This window comes from Pristis pectinata, chromosome 10 (genome assembly GCF_009764475.1).
Source record: "Pristis pectinata isolate sPriPec2 chromosome 10, sPriPec2.1.pri, whole genome shotgun sequence".
Classification (NCBI taxonomy): domain Eukaryota; kingdom Metazoa; phylum Chordata; class Chondrichthyes; order Rhinopristiformes; family Pristidae; genus Pristis; species Pristis pectinata.
The window spans coordinates 75,680,793-75,700,541 of NC_067414.1; the positions used below are offsets into that span (position 1 = coordinate 75,680,793).

Sequence of the window (19,749 nt, forward strand, 5' to 3'; positions counted from 1 at the left end):
CAACCCTAATGAGGGACTTAAATCTGAAATGTTAACTTGACTTCTACTTCCATATATCCTACCTGACCTGCTGAGTGTTTCCAGCATTTTCTATTTTTATGGTAGAAGGAAACATGTTTCAGGTTATGAGGTTACAGACTTCAGTGGACTACACTCTGGCTGATATGTACCTACCCTATATAGATGTCATGGTTTAAACTGCCAGATCCATTATGAAGCTAACCACATTGAATCTGGAGTCACATATGGGCTTGACTCTCCCAAACGACAGCGGCAAACCAGACTTTTTTTTTAAAAAGCAATCCAATAGTTATATTACCAACTTTTTATCCTAGGTTAAACTGAATTTGAATTGGTGCCATAAATAGTTTGGATGTTTCTTCAGATCCATAATCCAAGCCTCCTCATTGTGTCAAAAACATAGCCAAAATACTGCCCCAATCTGGGATTATTCCAGTAGTATACTTTCCTATATCTATACATACAGTATCTCGGAGACATACTGCATGGAAACAAGCCCTTCAGCCCACCAAGTCCATGCTGACCATCAAGTATCCATTTACCTATTACTGAATCCTATTTTGTTCTCACCACATTCCCATGAACTCTTCCAGATTCCACCACTCATTTATACACTGGAGGCAATTTACAATGGTCAATTAATCCAGGTACTTGTCCTCACTAGCTCTGATCCTTTGAAAATCTAAAACGCAATCCTGCAATAATTTCTAGAGGTTCCATATTATAAATTATTTGTAATGAGATGACTCTTCATGGAGGTCCATAAAGATCCAATTAATTATAACATTTGCTAGTTTTGCTGCCATATATTCAATAATTAGTTTTACAGCACAATTGAAATCACCTACAACTCTCTTCCATGCTTACATTTAATTTACATAAAGGTATTAACACGCATAAACAACAAAGAACTTGCATTTATGGTGCATGTTTCATAAAGCTGGGTGCTTTATAGCCAATGAAATACTTATAAAAATTGGGCATTATTATACAGGAAAGAAACATGACAACCAATCTGCACATAGCAAGGTCACACAAAAGGCACATATTCAATGACGAGGTGATTCAGAAATGTTAGTTGAATGATAACTATTAGCCATGAAAAAGGAAGGATTCCCCACCCCTTCATTGAATTGCATTGTGCATTCTTTTACATCTACTCATAAGAGGAGATTTGACTTTAACATCTGATTCAAAAGACATCATCTCTAGAAAAGTATTAGTCTCAATTACATGAAGTCTCTATTGTGGGGCTTGAACTCTCAATCAGAGTAAAGAGTGCTAATGCTGAGCAAAAGCCAACACAATGCCATGGAATGCTTATTAAAGAGAAGTTTTACCTTTTCTGGAGTTGAGAAATACAAAACAACCAATAGACACTTATTCCCTAGGGAGAAGTTCTGAATCATTAGAGCTAGCTGGCATATGTAATCTGGATAAGGAATATGTTAGTTTTCTTGCCCAAAAGAAGTCTAATCTAGCAGTGTGTATCAGGATAATATCATCCCAGATAACATTATGTAGCACATTTCAGAATCACTTTCAGCAAAATGAATGCAAATCAATTTAAATTGTGGGGGCAGCATGAGTATAACATTAGCTATGGAAAGCCATACTTAGAGGTGAATTGTTGACTCCTTTTCCAAATAAAGGGAAACTATCAATGGCATCCATCATGAATTGGTATTTAGATAGCTGCTCCTTTAAAAGTACATTGATGGCCTGAACTTGAACATATTATTATTTAAATTGAAACAAGCACATATATGTCATAAACAGTGAGGAGAAAAAGCAGACTTTGGCAATGAGAAAATGGTGAAATGGCAAATCCAAATGTAATACAGAGAAGCTGAGGAGAGGTAATGTAAACTTAAAGAATACAATATTAAAATAACAGCAGGGATAGAAAGGTGGATATACAAGCACAAATCATTAAGGTGGGAAAGCAAGTACTTTGATAACCAGAAGGCTCACATTTCAAGGAACTGACAAAAGAATCAGATACGAGACAAGACTCTTTAATGCAGAGAATTATGACAGTCTGGAATGCATTGCCTGAAAAAGGTGTTGAAAGAGTCAATAGGGAATTTGTTAAATACTTGAATGGGAAAACAATTGCAGAACAAGGGAAAAGGCCACAGGAATTAGAATAAAATATAAATTCTGCCATGCTGTGATGGAATCTTTGATGAAGGTCAATGTGGTCTGAGATAACTAGATGACAGCAAGTCCATTTCTTTGATGGATACTTAAAGAGCTAATCTTGGACTTGGATGGTATATGCCTCAAAATCGCTCAGTTAAATGGTTTTGAAGGAGATTGCAGGGGAATTGATCCAAGCTCACAAGAGGATGGAAATCAAGATTTTGGATGTGCTCCTTTGTAAATCATGGGTGAAGGCTGTTCAACTGTAAGCTGTCCTTAAATTCTTGACAGTTTTTAACCACCATTTCTTCACCAACTTCTTGATAGTGTGCGATTCCATGGCTACAAGGTCGATATTTCAACACAGTAACCATTCTTATCACATGAACCTGTACTGGGAGCTATTGGTAGCTATTCAAATGTGGGGCGCATAGAAAACAATGAAGTTAACAGGCCCTTCTATGTCAGCCTGACATCACCAGTGGGGATGTTACTGGAGGGAATTCTGAGGGACAGGATCTATCAGCATTTGGATGCACAAAGTCTGATTAGGAGAATCAGCATGACTTTGTGCAGGAAAGTTGAATCTTTCAGAGTTTTTTTGAAGAGGTAACCAAAAGGGTAGATAAGGGTAGGGCAGTGGATGTGATCTATTTGAACTTTAGCAAGGCCTTCGACAAGGTCCATCATGGTAGGCTGGTCAGGAAGGTGAGGTCCCATGGAATCCAGGGAGAACTAGTTAGGTGGATTCAAAATTAGCTCGGAGGTAGGAAGCAGAGGGTGGTGGATGAAGGTTGCTTCTTGGAATGGAGGCTGGTGACTAGTGGTGTGCTGCAGGGGTCAGTGTTGAGACCCTTGTTATTCATTATTTATATAAATGATTTGGATGCGAATGCACAAGGCTTGATCAGTAAGTGCAGATGATACGAAATTAGGAGGTGCTGTTGATAGTGAAGAAGGTTATTGTAGATTACGGGGGATCTTGATCAGTGAGGGAAGTGGGCTGAGCAGTGGCAAATGGATTTCAATACAGATAAGTGTGAAGTGATGTATTTTGGAAAAGCAAACCAGCGCAGGACTTATACTATGAACTGTAGGGCACTAGGGAGTATAATGGAACAGAGGGACCTAGGGTACAAGTGCACAGTTCATTGAAAAGCAGCGTCACAGGTAGACAGGGTGGTGAAAAGGCATTTAATGTGCTGGTCTTCATCAGTCAGAGCACTGAGTACAGGAGTTGAGACATTATATTGCAGTTGCACAAGTCATTGGTGAGGCCACATTTGGAGTACTGTGTACAGTTTTAGTCACCCCGTTACAGGAAAGACATGATTAAACTGATGTAGAGGAGATTTATGAGGATGTTGCCAGGACAAGAGGGCCTGAGTTATAGGGAGAGGTTGGCCAGGGTAGGTCTTTATTCCTTGGAATGTAGGAGAATGAAGGGTGACCTTAAGGAAGTATTTAAAATTATGAGAGCATAGATAAGGTGGATGGTAACAGTCTTTTCCCCAGGGTAGGGGAGTCCAAAAACTAGGGGGCATAGGTTTAGGGTGAGGTGGGGAAAGATTTAATAAGGGACCTGATAGTACAATTTAAGAAGTACTTCAATAGGTACATGGAGGGGCAACGTTTAGAGGGATATGGGCCGTATGTAGGAAATTGGGACTGGCTGGGTGAGCACCATAGTCAGCATGGACTGGTTGGGCCGAAGGGTCTGTATCCATGCTGTATTGTTCTATGACTCAATCTTTGATTTATACAAGGAGAATGGCAATTTTTAGAAATCATCTAGAAGCAGTTAGCATCCTTGGATCTGTCCCTCAATTTCAGGAAAGAGAAAAAAGGCACAATAACAAAAATCATGAGGGGCCAGAATGCTATTTCTACATTGGAACTGATTAATAGGTTTGATTGGTGACGATACGAAATAATTAATTCACTCAGTAGTGAGGACTATTCGCATACCAATCATTTACTAAGATAATGATATTATAATGTATATCTAGCTGAAAGATGAAAATGGTCTTGAATGATTTCTGGAGGAGTTTTTAATTATTCATTTTTCAGGAGGTGGGCATCAGCAGCAAAGCCAGCATTTCCCATTCCTAACTAGCTTTCTTGAATCATTGATGTCTTCAATGTTTAAGGACACCCATAATGCTGTTTGGTAGGGAGTTCCAGGATTTAGACGGTGAAAAGATGATGAGGTGTCTTGAATGGAAATAGTTTACTAATTTTTAGGATCGGAGGGGCAGCACAATGGCACAGCTGTTAGTGCTGCCACAGCACAGCTTCAGTGAACACAGTTCAATTCTGACCTCAAGTGCTATTTGTGTGGAGTCTGCATATTCTCCCTGTAACTGAATAGGGCTCCAATTTCCTCCTAGATCTGAAAGACCTACTGGTAGGTTAACTTGTCTTTAAGCTCTTTTACCAAGCTTTTGGTCATATACACAAAAGTAATCTTTTGTGCCAAATTTTGTTTGATACCAGTGAGGTGCATTGGGAGACTTTGCTATGTTAAAGATGCAAGTTCATGTTTCAGTTTTTCCCTATTAGAGTGTACCATCTCTCATTTATCTATGTTAAACTTAATTTGCCTTTTTAATGCTCAGTCTTTAAGATTATAATGTTAACGTGTATGATGGCACATTCTTCATCAGTTTTAACTGAACCCACAAGTTTTGTGGCATCAGAAAATATTGTGATTGAGTTCCTTGTTTCCAAGTCTAGTGGGCAGAATGGTGTGGCATGTAATGCTGGTACCTCACAGCTCCAGCAAATTGGTGCTATCTATATGCAGTTTGAAGGTTCTCCCCATGACTACCTGGGTTTCCCTTGGCTGCCCCAAATTCATCACTATCCCAAAGATAATAAGCAAATTGGTTACTGTAAATAAACCCCTAGTCTAGGTGGGTGGCAAGCGACTCAAACAGGCATTTACAGTCACGTGACAGAAGATTTACAGGAAAATAAGTGGGAAATGGGACTGATGGGAATACTCTGAGAGCCAGCATAGACTTGATGGGTTAAATGGTTTCCTTCTGGGCTGTAAAATATGTGAAATAATACAAGGAAGTGAACTGAATTAAGATTCAATCCAATTCAGTGTTAATGGCAATGATTCTAACAGCAGAGGGCGATGTTCTACACAATAATAAATTGACCTATATAAACCTATACAGATTTTTCATGCAGAATATCACAGCTGGTGCCCAGGCACAAATTTGTAACATTTTTAATAGGAAATTCAGGCATGCTTGAATGAGGAATTTTAGATAACCTTCTCCTTTGACCCATCAATTGGATTGATTGGGATCTCAGGTAACATTCCTAAAAGGTAAATGAATGTTGCTTCAATAAATTAAAATTATTTTTAGTTCAATTGGCAAAGGAGTTGTACTATCTAATTAGCATTATTAACTTGCTACATTTAAAAATTAAATTGCTTCTGTTCTTTGGCTATTTTTGAAATAGCAAAGAATAGCCTATTAACGTGCATTTATTGTATAGGTAGACCTAATGGGGGGAAAAAAAAAAATCACAGAAATGAGATACATAACTGACACAGTATAAGCTCAAATACAAGGGTTAAAAGTTATCATAATTGAAATATTTTTCTTGTTGCTCCCAAATATTTATTTTGTAAACCTGTTGTAATTGTCACAATGACCAATTATGCAAGCACGTATCCTTCAAGGAAAAGCAATTTTCAGATGTATTCTGGTTTATTCATCTCTTGAATATCTATTGCAGCACATCATGAATACTGGTTCTTAAGTGCATGCATTGCTAGAAAAAGTCTAGAACAAGGCATTAAATATGTGAACAAGGCGTTGTTTTGGATTTCATAAAAGGCTATGAAAGGACCTTTTTGTGTAAAAAGAGATCTTGACTTTGTCTAGTGTGACTGATTTAAATCACCTGCACACCCCAGTTTCTTCCACCTGCTGCAATACACTTTTTTTTGAAAAGGAATAAACTGGTGCATTGCCTACGGAAGTGCTCAGATTATCAGAGATATACGGTAATCCTGCAGCTCACAGCCACCCACGTACCTTCATCATCAGCAGGCAGTTTGCCATGGAGTACATCACACGCCCCAGACGTGACCTCCACAACTGCATAGAAGCTGCAAGACACAGGAGCATCTCATAAAAATATGGCAGACAAATAATTGCTTTCTGTTACTAGCTTCACTGATTCAACTACCAGTTAGCATTGCCAATGGATTACATTAATTTATGAATTCTATTACTATCCAGGAAAGAAATATGGCTTATGCATTCCTCCTACAATGCAACAAGGACAGCAAACAGATTTATAAAAACACATTAATGTCTTAATTGTAGTAGACTCTTGTACATTTTTCTTAAAAATTTAGAAAAGAATTCAGTTAGAACATCTGCTTAGAAAGAATAGAATTTATTGAAATTCTGCTGTATCTCCACCATATTTATTTTTAAAAAATTATTGCAATTAATTGAATCACAATTCAGAATATATTTAAAACAAGAAATAATGTAAATCTATGCAAAATCAGTCTGAAGAACCATATTGCATGTTTTGGTCACATGCTTTGACTCAGGTGGCAATGGCAAATATTTAAACCTTAACAGCTTAGCTATGTGATGCTAATATGACTATAACTGTAGAGGCAGCTGCTGTATAACATTATTTATGTACTTACTGGGGCCTATATACCATGAGAGGCATCAAATCTTGAATTTTCTCACCCCCAATTTCATCCTCCGATTTCTCACGTGATATTTTCCGATAGATTTAAAGGCAGTAGAGGAATACCAGCACCCAGTATGGCCAAAAGCCAAGTGATCAGTTTTTTGGAGACACAAGAGACTGCAGATGCAGGAATCTGGAGCAAAAGCAAACAAACTGCTGGAGGAACTCAGTGAGTCAAGCAGCATCTGAGGAGGCAAAGGGATAGTCAACATTTTGGGTTGAGACCACGCATTAGGACAGATCTCATCCCAAAATGTCAACTATCCTTTTGTCTCCACAGGTGCTGCCTGACCCACTAAAGTCCTCCAACAGTTTGTTTTTTTGTTCATTCTTTTTACTGGACAAGTGGACAACAATTAGTAAGAAGCCATACGACTGGCTGATTCCACCCCAAAGGAAATTTGAAAATGCTGACTAGCTGCTTAGTACCTCACCAAAATGACAATTATATGAGCCCAGATTGGAATTATCAGTAGAATATTTGAATGTGGCTATCACAGCCAAACCCAACTTTGTCCTTTCCCAAGATTTAAGCAAACATTTATCCCAGGCTTCACAGAATTTTACTGATCACTAACTGGAACACTGGCCGATTTCCTTTCCTTAATCCAAGGAAATAGAGCACTGGTATCGAACCCCTATTACTTTGTCCACCTAAGATCAGCTACTGAGAACAAACCTGGAACTGCTAGTGGTCTGTCTTGTTCAGCAGATCAATAAATATCCCATGCTATTTATGAAGCTGAAAGAAAAACCTAGAATTAGCATGCGCTTTATCAGATTAAAAAATCTGTAATCAATTTGGAATCAGTGACCTGCCGAATATACAAATTTCTAGACGCTGCAACCTTGTTTATTTATGATAATGATAATCTCTGATCCCATCCTGCACTAACATTATGGTATATGTGATTCATATGACTTTTCTTTGCTGAGGATATATCCAATCCATTGGGAACCATTTCTCCAACCTTTAGTCTTAAAAACCAAATTCTTCGCCCTGCCCTAACATAAATGTGAAATTGAATTTGAAAATCATTCAAAAGAGAGGCTTATTTTTCTATGAAGTTATATGTTGCCTTGCACTGTGTGAGCAAAATACAAAAAAAGAGGAAATGTGAGTGGATATTACAGTTAAACCTAATATAAATGGCTATAGTTACAAACTATAAATATTCTAGGATTTGTTTTATGATAATTATTTCAAAGTTAACTGCCAGTTGGCTTAGTTTACAACTTGTCTTCTATTTTTGTAAGTATGGTACTCAAGCTAGCATCCTGTAGTATATTTTAGGTCTTGTTCAGCTTATAGTTTAACAAGCAACTTCAACAGAGCTAAGCCTTAGTTTATCGTGCAAAAATTTTACATTTAATTTTTAAACAATACTTGCAAAATTTACAAAATTCTTCATATGCACAAAACTTCAAAGAAGTTGCAGTTTCTGAATGTCTACTGTTACTAAAGTTTTAAAAAAGCATACAAATCCATATATATTCCCAATGAAATAAAAATATCAATGTGTTAAATAGGAAAAATTCAGAACAAATCTAGCGGCTCAAAACTGGGAATCCACAAGGCACCTTGGACCATCAGCAGCATCGCAATTATTCTACCTCAATGCAACTTCATAACCTTTAACATTTCTCATCAACATTACTACCAAACCGAAGGAACACTTGACTCAGTGAGCAGTTCAAACAAGGAACGGCAGTTGCACCTGAAAGTAAGGGGGGCAACTTGAAATTACAACTTATCCAGGCTGAGAAGCAAAAGCTAAGCAACAGAAAACCAAGGAACTAGACAAAGGCCCTGCAGATCTACCAAAAACAGTTGTGAATGCTGAAAAATAATTAACAACAGTCAGCAGAAGAGCATCTTTGAATATCTCCACATTTAATAATAGTACACCCAGAATGTGAATGAAAAGATCAAAGCTGGAGTTCTTGCAAACACCTTCAGCCAAAGCTGCAAAGTAGATGATACATCATGGCCAATTCCTGAGATACCCACCATCATGGAAGCCAATTTGGTTAATTTGTTGTTGTGAAGAACTAGTTACATGTACTGGATGCAGTAGAGATCCAACAACATGCTGGACTTCCTACAGCATGTTGGATAGAGTTTTGAAACTTTGCCTTCCAAACCTAGTTGTTGAGACTTGCCCTACGTACAAAAGACAAAAATAAGCTAAATGAAGCCCCAATCAACCCCTAATCATCAGCAAGGTGATGGAAGAGGTGTTGTGGACAGTACAATTAAATGACACTTATTTATCGATAACCTACTCACTAATGCCCTGCTTGACTTCCACTAGGATCACAAGGCAGTTTTACAAAATGAAAATACTATCAGTGCTGGAAATCCAAAACAAAGATAGAAAAGTCTGCAAATATTCAGCATGTTTGAAGAAACAAGAGTTAATGTTTCAGGTCAATGTTAATTGTTTTCTCCTCTTCAGATGGTGTCTGACCTGTTGAATATTTAGTCAGAGTAATTCAACACAGAAACTCGTCTACGCCGAGCAGTTCTCTCTGGCAGTGTGTTCTTATTTTTTATTTTAGCCTTAGCCGGATGTGGAGCAGAATCTAAGCTGAAGTGAGAATGAAAATCCGTGACAGCATGTGGCCAAATGTGGCATCAAAAAGCCACAGTAAAACTGAAGTCAACATGAATCTGGGGAGGGGTGCAGATGTGAAAACTGGACATATCAAACACTAAAGGAAGATAGTTGTGGTTATTAGTGACAATCATCTCAGTCCAGGACAAATCTGAAAAAACTCCTCAGGATAACAAGCAGGATCCAATTACCAGCTGTTTCATCAATGGTATGCCCTCCATTTTGAACTAAGGGATGGATATTTACTTATGATTATATAGTGTTCTGCTCCAGTGACAACTGCTCAGATAATGAATCAACCCAGTCCCACTGCCAGAAAGACCTGGATAAGTATTAGGCTTGGGCTGATGAGGTTGCATGCAAAATATACATCACTTATTTGCAGGGCAAAAATCACCCTCATAAGAGAGTGGAACTACTTTCCATCGGCAGTATACCACCAGAAATTGACTGGAAACTTAACTGGATCTGCCACATAAATACTAAGGACACATGCAGGTCAGAGACTGGTTCCCAAAAGATTTCCCAGCATGAATAAAGTAAGTCAGATATGTGACAGAATATTCTCCAATTGTCCTAAAAAAAACAATCAAGAAATTGGACGTCACCAATGGACAAAGCAGCCTTTATCATTCAGTCTTGGAAACTGCAATGGAGTTGTAAATGGAGTGTCTCATACTTGGCAAATGAATGGAAAAAAATTCCAAATCCAAGTGTTGCCTATGTTATATAACTATTGCATTCAACTAACTGCTTGTACATGAAATGCAAATGATCAGCTAATACAAGGGATAAATAAAATCCAAGGTTTCCCTCCTTTATTAGTTATTATTGTTCAGGCAGTTAACCTAAGAGTCGTACATTATCTGATGATTAAAAATGCACAATGTACAAATTGGGAATGTATTATTTTGCCACGACTGAAAAGATGCACCAGCCCATGTTTGAAATTTATAATGGGAAATTCTTTGCACAGTGCTGCATTTTCTAACACAGTAGATAAGAATATCTACTAGATATTTGCAAAATATCTAGTGTTCGTAGAAAAAATGCTGCATCAAAAAATATTAGCAATCTATTTTAGTTAAAACATTATTTTATTTTATGTTATTTTAGAAATAAAACATTATCAATGCTACAAATCTGAGATGAAAATCAAAAGTGATAGAAATGCTTAGCAGGGCAGGCATCATCTGTGGTGAAAAAAGCTTGGATAATGTTTTAATTAAAACTTGAAAAGATTAGAGAAAAGAGCAGATAAAGTGGTGCTGAAAGATCAATGGAACGGACTGTGATAGTGTGGAAGGGAAAGAGCATAAATGACAAAATCAATAATGGTTACGTGGAAAAGAACAAAAGATAGTTTTGGAGGAGGCGAATATGGGAAAAGGAGAAAGATTTTATGAAATTGAACTAAATGTTGAATGTGGAAGAATGTGTCAAAACTAAAGCTGAGGTACTGTTCCTGATTTTAAGTTCAGTCTCACTGGAACTGAAGGATGTTGAAGACAATAAAATAGAATATGTTTGCATGGAGAATTAAAGTGCCAGGAAACCAGAAGCTTGGTTCCCTTGTTCTCAGCTTCAATTCTATCAACCTCCATTTTCAAATGATCACCTCCATTTCTGGCAAATTATTTAAGAAGTCTTTCCTTTTGGAATTCAAATGGAGTTTTCCCACCAGAGCAACCCCTCAATTACTATCTACACAGCCTCCATTTTCTATGACACATTCACATGCAACATCCTCATTTTATCTCAACCCTTTCTAACGCTGCAGCATCCCAAACACAGTTTCAGGTAAAACAACACTTGTACTTACAAATTTACTTTATTGTATTTACTATTCACAATACAATCTCCTCGGCACCAATGAGACAGAGGGCAGACTGGGTGACTGTTTTGCATTATATCTCCATCTAGCCCGATAGGATAATCTTCTCTAGCCTGAAAATTGACAAATTTTTGCATCCTTCTAATTCTGGTCTGATTTTTAATCACTTCACCATTGGTAGTTTGCTGAAGACCTGGTATTCCTTACCTAATCCTCTCGGTCCCTTACTTTTCTTTAAGATGTCCCTTAAAACCAATCTCTGACCAGGCTTCTGGGTACCTCAAAGTCATACAGCACAGAAGCAGGTCCTTCGGCCCAACTGTTCCATGCTGACCAAGGTGCCTTCCTGAGCTAGTCACATTTGACCCATATTCCTTTAAAACTTTCCTATCCATGACCCTGTCCAAATAACTTTCAAGTGCTGTAATTGTACTTACCTCTACCACTTCCTCCAGTAGATCATTCCATATATCCACCTCTGTGTGAAAAACTTGCCCCTTAGGTGCTATTTAAATCTTTCCCCTCTCACCTTATACTGGTGCCCTCTAAGTTTTAGATTCTCTAACTTACCTCTCCCAACTGGTAATTGGTTATTATTGTCAGATATACTTAGATACAGTGAAAAGGTTTTGCTTGCATGCCACCATGCCATCCAGACAGATCATTCTATACACAAGTACATCGAGGTAGTATGAAAGGAAATAAAAAATTGCAGAATATAGTGTTACAGTGACAGAGAAAGTACTAAGCAGGTAGACAAAAAGTACAAGGGCCACGAGGAGGTAGATTGAGAGATCAAGAGTTCATCTTTATCATACAAGAGGTCCATTCAGGAGTCTTGTAACAGTGGGACAGAAGCTGTCTTTGAGCTTGGTGGTACATGTTCTCAAACTTTTGTATTTTCTGCGGAATGGTGGGGGGGGGGGGATGTGGGGTGAGAATGACCAGAGTGGGAGGGGTCCTTAATTATGTTGGCTGTTTTTCCAAGGCAGCGAGAAGTGTAAACAGAGGCCAAGGAATGGAGGCTGGTTTTCGTGATTTGCTGAGCTGTGTCCACAACTTACTGCAGTTTCTTGCGGTCTCAGGCAGGAAAGCTGCCCTACCAAGCTGTGATGCCTCCTGTTACGTACCAGCAACAAAAGAAACACACCAAGTCATGCATAAGTGTCAAAAACTATTTTATTAATAAATACTTATGATAATAAGAAAAAAATAGAAGTAAAAATGTTAGAATGTTAGAAGTAAAAATGTTAGATATTAAACCTTAACCCCAAAACTAAACTCAAAGTGTGTGTGTGGCAAATTCCCAACTCCAAGTCCAGGAATAGTTTCTCAAAGTTCAGTTCAGCAAGCCATAAGGTGAAACGTGAGCAAAGGCTTCTGCAAAGCCACTGTTGACTGAAGAGAAGATGTAGAAAGAAAATAGAGAGTAGTTATGAAATCCAAATGTTCCACGATGGAATCCATACGACACCTCAATCACTGATCTCCATTCCTTTGTTCCGAAGTATCTGCCACCCCGAAAAGGCATTCGAGACGTGGCTGTCCACACAAATACCTGTTTCTCTCTACAGGTTAACGACAAAGTGGACTCCACTTGATTATTCCAAAAATCCATATGTGGATTGTAGTGACAGACACAGTTATAGTTTTTCATCCATTGATACAGAGACCAGCAGGCAGGGTGTCTCTCTCCCTTCTCTCTCTCTTCTGACTGACTGCTCCAAAACGTCAACACGTCCTTATCTCCTGTTGTTGTCATAATCACGCCACACACACACACAACTGTGCTATGTCTTAAAGAGACATTCACCAATAGTAACCTAATCCGAAACACTCCGAACAGGATGCTTTCTATGGTGGTCAGAGTCATCAGGAACATGCCGAATTTCCTTAGCCTTCTGTGGAAGTAGAGGCATTGGTGTGTTTTATTGGCCTGACTTGACCAGGACTAATTGTTGGTGATATTTACACCTAGGAACTTGAAGGTCTCAACCTCCTCTACTTCAGCAACACTGACACAGACAGGGTCACATACCCAACCCCACTTCCTGAAGTGAATGACCAGCTCTTTTATTTTGTTGACATTGAGGGAGAGGTTGTTGTTATGCCACTGGGTTCTCTTTAAGTTTTGTTTGCTTGAAAACATGTGAAGTTGTTGTGGAACATGTTACTATGTTAAAGGTTCCATATAGATACAGGTGTCTTTTTTTGTATCAGTTTTATACTAAATGGTGTTAGGCTAATCAAATGGACATCACAGACACAGCATTTTTTTTGTGGAATCAAAAAGATCCAAATAGAAACTCTGAATGACTGTCTGAGTCAATGTCAATTATAGTACACTTATCATCAATGAATCTGAGACCAGCTAAAGGATATAACAGCTCCAGGATTAAACAACTGCATTCTCTTCAATCTTAACTGGACAATGTATAAAAATCACTGAACCATCCATGGTACAGTAGGCATGAATTGTAATGATTAATCTATGGCTGCCAAAACCAAAGTTTGTATGTTTTTGTAATTACTTTTACTTCTGATTAGTTTAGAAAGCTAGAAGATAAACTGTTTCTACATTCTGACTTTTAGAGTCAGACGGATACAGCACTGAAACAGGATCTTTAGCCCACCGAGTCTGCACCATCCACCAACCACCCATTTATACTAACCCTACATTAATCCCACTTTTATTCTCCCCACATTCTGATCATCTCCTTTCGCATTCTACCACTCACTAAGGGCAATTCACAATGGCCACTTAATCAACCTACCAATCCACATTTTTGGGACACAGGAGGGAACTAGAGCATCAGCAGGAAATGCACTCAGTCACGTGGAGAACATGCAAATTCCAGAGTGTACTTGAGGTCAGAAATGAACCCCTGATTCTGGCACTGTACTAGCTGCACCACTGTATCACCATAAAATTGACAGATCCTCTTCTGGTAGTGACAACACTGAGTATTTTAGAATATATAGTAAAAGGTTTTATTAAAAATGTTCCCGCATTAGGAAGGCTGTGGAAATTCTTGGAGTGCTTCTGTTGTAGCCAATATTTATCTATAATCAAATATGAACCTGATAAAACCAATTATGTTTGATCCATTGCAGTGAACATATTAATTTTATTTTGGAAAGGAAAATAAACCAGCACATTTTTCCCTAAAATAATTTTTATTTGCAATCCCAAAGGATGGACTTCCACCTGCTCCTGTAATGTTTCATATTCCTGCAGCCACTCAGCAGAACTAGCTTTTTCTCCTCATATTTCTATTGCTGGATTTGTGCCTCAGTACCTCCTCAGTTGATTTGACTTAGATTAGAAGCACCATGCGTATCCTGCTCAAGATCCTCCGCAGGTTTAATTCCAAAATCAGCAAGGAGTAGAAGATTACATGTTTCACCAGAGAAATGCTGATTTCTCTAATATGTCAAAATAGTGAAAACATGCTCAATATTAGCATGTTAATGAATTTGAAACATCTTAAGTCAAGCAACAAAAATCAAATTGCAAATGACAGGGATAAACAATTATCTGGAATGCCACAAAGACAGATCAACTGTGTTCAGACCTGTGTTCTGCCAGTTTCCCTCATGCATAATTGGCTGAACTGTGTGTATCCAGTACTTCACAGATATGCACAAGACTGTCAATTCTTGGCCAGTCTGAATTATCTGCCCCATGCAGCTGTGGGATGTTTCTAAGTTAAGCTAAAGATTGATGTACAATTACAGACTTTATTGACAGGTGACAGCACAGCCTTCAAATTGCAAGTCAGCTGCATTTCATTAGGATTTCAGTTTTTAGCAATGCTGAATTTCTTGTATTGTGATTTCACAAAGTACGGTTTTCATAGTTACTACTTCCATATTAAAAAATCTGAAAAACACAATTTTTAAAACAAATTCCAAATCTACAACATTGAACTGAAATTAAGCTCAATGTTGATTCTAAGGACCAATAAAAATATTCAAGTTCTTCTGTGGCTGCTCTTCATTTCAAAGTAATTTAAATAGGGTGTTATTTGCATAACATTCTGTTACCTGCAAAAACTATTACTCATGAGAAAAAAGTATCAAGAAAATTCATACCTTGTCTGTTCTCAGAAGATATGCTGATCATACTTCCATCTTCAGCTAGTCCATTTTCCAAATTATCATGAACCTGCATGAAACAAATTCAGTCTTAGAATTTTGAAGGTGGAAAACTATGCATTCATTAAAATACTCAAAATAACAAAGCGTTTTCAAGCAAAGTAAAGCATCTCTTGAAACAGAATTTTGGGAAAATATCCAGGCTTGCGAAGTTACCTGCATGTCAAATTATGTGAGCCACACAAAAGAATGAATGCTTAGATGCATATTATTTTTGAAAATTTAAAATTCAAGGAAAAAATATTTTAAGCTTCCGTTTTACTAAATCAGAAACGATGCAAAAAAAAGCATCTTCACAGTTTGTAAAATAAGTAACCAAATGAATTTAATTAAGGAAATATAACTAAAGTCAATGCACACAATGCATTATGTACAGGTGATCTCTGTGTTACGGGGAGGGGGTCGTTTTCCTAGAATATGGTCCACGTTGCAATTTTCCATAACAGAAAGCCACATCATCTGTGCATTCATCAAGAAATGAGAGTTGAGAAAAAAACCTTCAGATTTATTTATTTATTTTTCTCCCCCACTTAAATATCATAAGCGCAAATTTTTATTCCATGTCCCAGATTTTTTGGTTGTGATTTGGGAATTCCGTCAGGGCAAATTTCCATTACTCAAACTGCTGTAACACAGGGATCGCCTGTATACAATTACAGGCAACCCCTGAGCTACAGCCATTCACGTTACAGACATTTGCCCTTACAGAATTCACAAATCACTCACCAAAAATTTGAGATATGGAATAAAATTCACTCTCACAGAAGTTATGTCAAAGAAAGTAAGTAAATCTACACATTTTTTTAAACTTGCATTTCTTGATGCACGTGATGTTGCGGAAAATCACGACACAGGATGTTTTCTCGGAATGCAACTCGGCTGTGAGGTGGGAATCGTCTGTACTTCAAGGTCCTTCTACAAATCATTGAGATTTTATCCATATTGGAACAAAAATGTAACCTGAATAGCATAATCTTTTGTTTAAGGTTTGCCACTGTTTCTTTCTGTGCCATCAAAATTAATGTTGCATTTTGGAGCTAAAGCAGCAAGCCAGATTGTATTTTAATAACCATAAGCAACATTTAAGGACATTAAATGCATGCTTGATGTAATGTATGTGACCCAAGGGGAGACAATTTAGGATTTAGAACCAGAAAACTGCAGTCAATACTTTTTTTTATTATACCCATGATCTAATTAATTTTAAGGAACTGGGAAAGGAGTCCTCACACTGAAGTCCAAGTTATTCATAGGCTATCAAACTAGATGTAGTAACATGCTTTTCAGCCAATCCTTGTCGGTATTTTTATCCTATAGTGCATAATCTGCTTGGGATAATTCAGTCATTTCTATGCTAACAATTTAAATCATCTAATAAGCTAAGCAACTGGAGTAACAGTGTTTAGAAAATGGAAAAAGAGATCATTTGAAGAAAAACACTTTTGATATCAAGAATATTTTGCTGAATGATTTCTTATACTAATTTGTGTGATGAGTGCTAAGAATGTTGAAAAGTTATTTTTGAAGGGTAATAAACTGGTTTAAGTATTTAAAAATAAGAAAACAGTGCCCCATCTGCAGAATTCCTATAAAATTTCAAGAACCACCACAAGCTCTCAAATGCTAATAGACTGTCTGTGGAAAGCACAATAGCCTAGCACATGAAAATTCAATCACCATCACTGACAGGTGGTCTAATTATTCCCAATTCAGCAAGTGATTGATCTTTGCTGTGCTATTGTGGCAAGTTGGCAAATGGAAGATAAAAACAGAGGGCGAGGAAGGAGGACAAACAGTGGCCTAATTCTCACCTATAAAAGGCCACAAAATGTCTGCCACCATCACCTCCAACTCTCACATTCATCAAACCTTACTCAGCTGCCAAGATACGGCATAAGCCTCTGTAAAAATGTTCACTAGACATTTTATTGTATGAACTTACCATAAGGATTTACACAGATTTCAAATTTATATTTGTAAAACTTTATTAAAAGATACTAATGATAAATTCATAAGAAAATAAACAACCCATTGTGCTGATTTACATAAACTACATGTTCACCTGCTTGAAATCCCAAACCTTTCTATTCACCAAATTCCACCAGATTAAGGTTTTATCTTTAACGATATTGAAACTTCAGTGATTTAACAAATTCAGTGCTTCATTGCTTCAAACGATCTGTTGATCACAAGACTGGAATAAATAGCTTATATGTTTTATACCATGCATCTCAGGGCTACAGAAAATTTAGAAAAATGCAGATGCTGGAAATCTGAAACAAAAACAGAAAATGTTGAAAAAACTCTGCAGGTCAGGCAGCATCTGTGGAAGGTTAAAGAGTCAACATATTGGGTCAGTGACCTTTTGTCAGAACTTGGAAAGAGTGAGATGAAAATTAGTTTTCAGTAGGAGAGAAGGTGGTGGAGTGAAGTGCAGAACAAAGGAAATGTCTGTGACAGGATGATTGGATAAAATATCACAATGAGGTGGTGGTTTTCCAGCATTTTCATTTTTCTGTTTTGATATCCTGTTGGCTCAGCTGTTTTTAATCCTACTTGCATAAATTTAGCCTGGTCAAGCAGGTCTCACCACCTTACCATTAACAACTCATTACACAGACCAAGAAGCTCAATGTGCTGATAAACCATGGCCATTAAGCCATTTTGACATCCTATCAGGAAAATTTCCATTGTTCTACACACTCTTAACCCACCTCTCCTACTGAACACTTACTTGTATATCTCTTTCCCAGCTCTGATGAAGGGTTACAGACCCAAAACATTGACTGTTTCCCTTTCCATAAATGCTGCCTGATCTGAGTTTTTCCATCATTTTCTGTTTTTGTTTCAGGGACAAAAGAAGTTTGGAAAATGATCAAATTGTTTATGTCATCTCACAATAGTTTGATTTGCATTAGAAGGCCTTTTTAAAAATATTTAAATTGTGAATTTGCATTTCTGCTCTGTGAAGATAGTCCACCCAGAAATTGGTATGATTCTCAAACCACATTTTTCCATAGAGAGTAGTGGCATTTTAAGTCCATGGACCAATTTAATGGCAACTATGAGTTATGCTGGTTGACTACAATAGAAAAAGCAAGTGACAAACTTCACAATACTATAGACAAAGTTTTTGTAGAATTCTAGTTTGCAGTGCAGGGCTGGTGATCGTTGAGGGAGAACAAGCAGTCATAGGCTGCTTTTGGAACTTCATAATAGCTTAGAAGTTGTCACAAGAAGATCCTGGCTTTTCACAATGTCGAGAACAATCATAACAAATGAAAGAACAGTAAGAAATAAATTAGAATTTTTAAGTACTGAAGAACATGCAGAGAGACAGAATCAGCGAGCAGTGATATAACAACAGGTAGGCAGTTTATTTAGGGAGTCCTCCTAACAACAGTCATACGTACCTGCACTGGTGAATGTTATTAAACAGACTGCATTTCTCAGTCATATGATCAACTGGACCAACCACAAGTACACTTTTAGATCTCAAGTTTGTACCTTTTGGCAAATTACTTTCAGGCCATGCAGCCTGTCCAATGATTCCTGTGGCTTCCCCAAGTACTGTGGCAGCTCTGCATGAAGAATTCTCATAGAAAATGGTATCATGGACCCTACAAATTGAATTGAAAGAAATTATCACTACAAAAGAGAATCAACTACTTCTTGTTGCTTGTCATATGTTTGTTTAGAGCTAATCGTTAATCTTTTTGAGGAGAACATTAATTCATAACATTTAAGAATATTGATTTAAGATAAACTACCTGTATTTGACAATAAATACCAAGGTCTTCCCTAGAGTGAGTGATGGCAGCACCCAGTTCCATTCCCCAGCTCTCTAATTGCTTAGTCATATGTGAAGGAATTTTACTAAACAATTTCTAAACAAACAAACAAATTACAAGTTGTTATTTAAGACTTAATGTGCACTCTTGGAAATTATATTTTTACATGGAAATGCAAGCCAGATAGAACATATGCATCAGCAGCAGCTGGTGCAACACTGCCCACCAATACCACTGCACTTATAACTCAGTTAAACATTAATTTGTAACCACATTTGCCTTTGTTGTGGCTGTTTGTTGTTTGGTATCTTTACTTGCATTTATTTATTGTCTTTCATGTTCTTAGCATGTTCCAAAGCGAAATTCTTTTGAAGCGCACTTACTTTTATAGTGCAGCATCTCACCACCAAGGACAAGGGCAGCCAAGTGCAGGTTCCCA

General features: G+C 37.5%; 1 protein-coding gene across 2 annotated transcripts in view; it reads right to left on the reverse strand.

Moving 5' to 3' along the window:
* The window catches only part of trappc12 (trafficking protein particle complex subunit 12), a 90,570-nt gene that overhangs the window by 36,781 nt on the left and 34,040 nt on the right, over window positions 1–19,749 (reverse strand). For both annotated transcript variants that reach the window (XM_052024371.1, XM_052024372.1), the window contains exons 6-8: window positions 19,027–19,139; window positions 15,457–15,529; window positions 6,228–6,301 (exon numbers count right to left, since the gene is read on the reverse strand). In XM_052024371.1, the coding sequence (XP_051880331.1) occupies window positions 6,228–6,301; window positions 15,457–15,529; window positions 19,027–19,139 (260 nt within the window). The remainder of the gene's footprint in view (window positions 1–6,227; window positions 6,302–15,456; window positions 15,530–19,026; window positions 19,140–19,749) is intronic.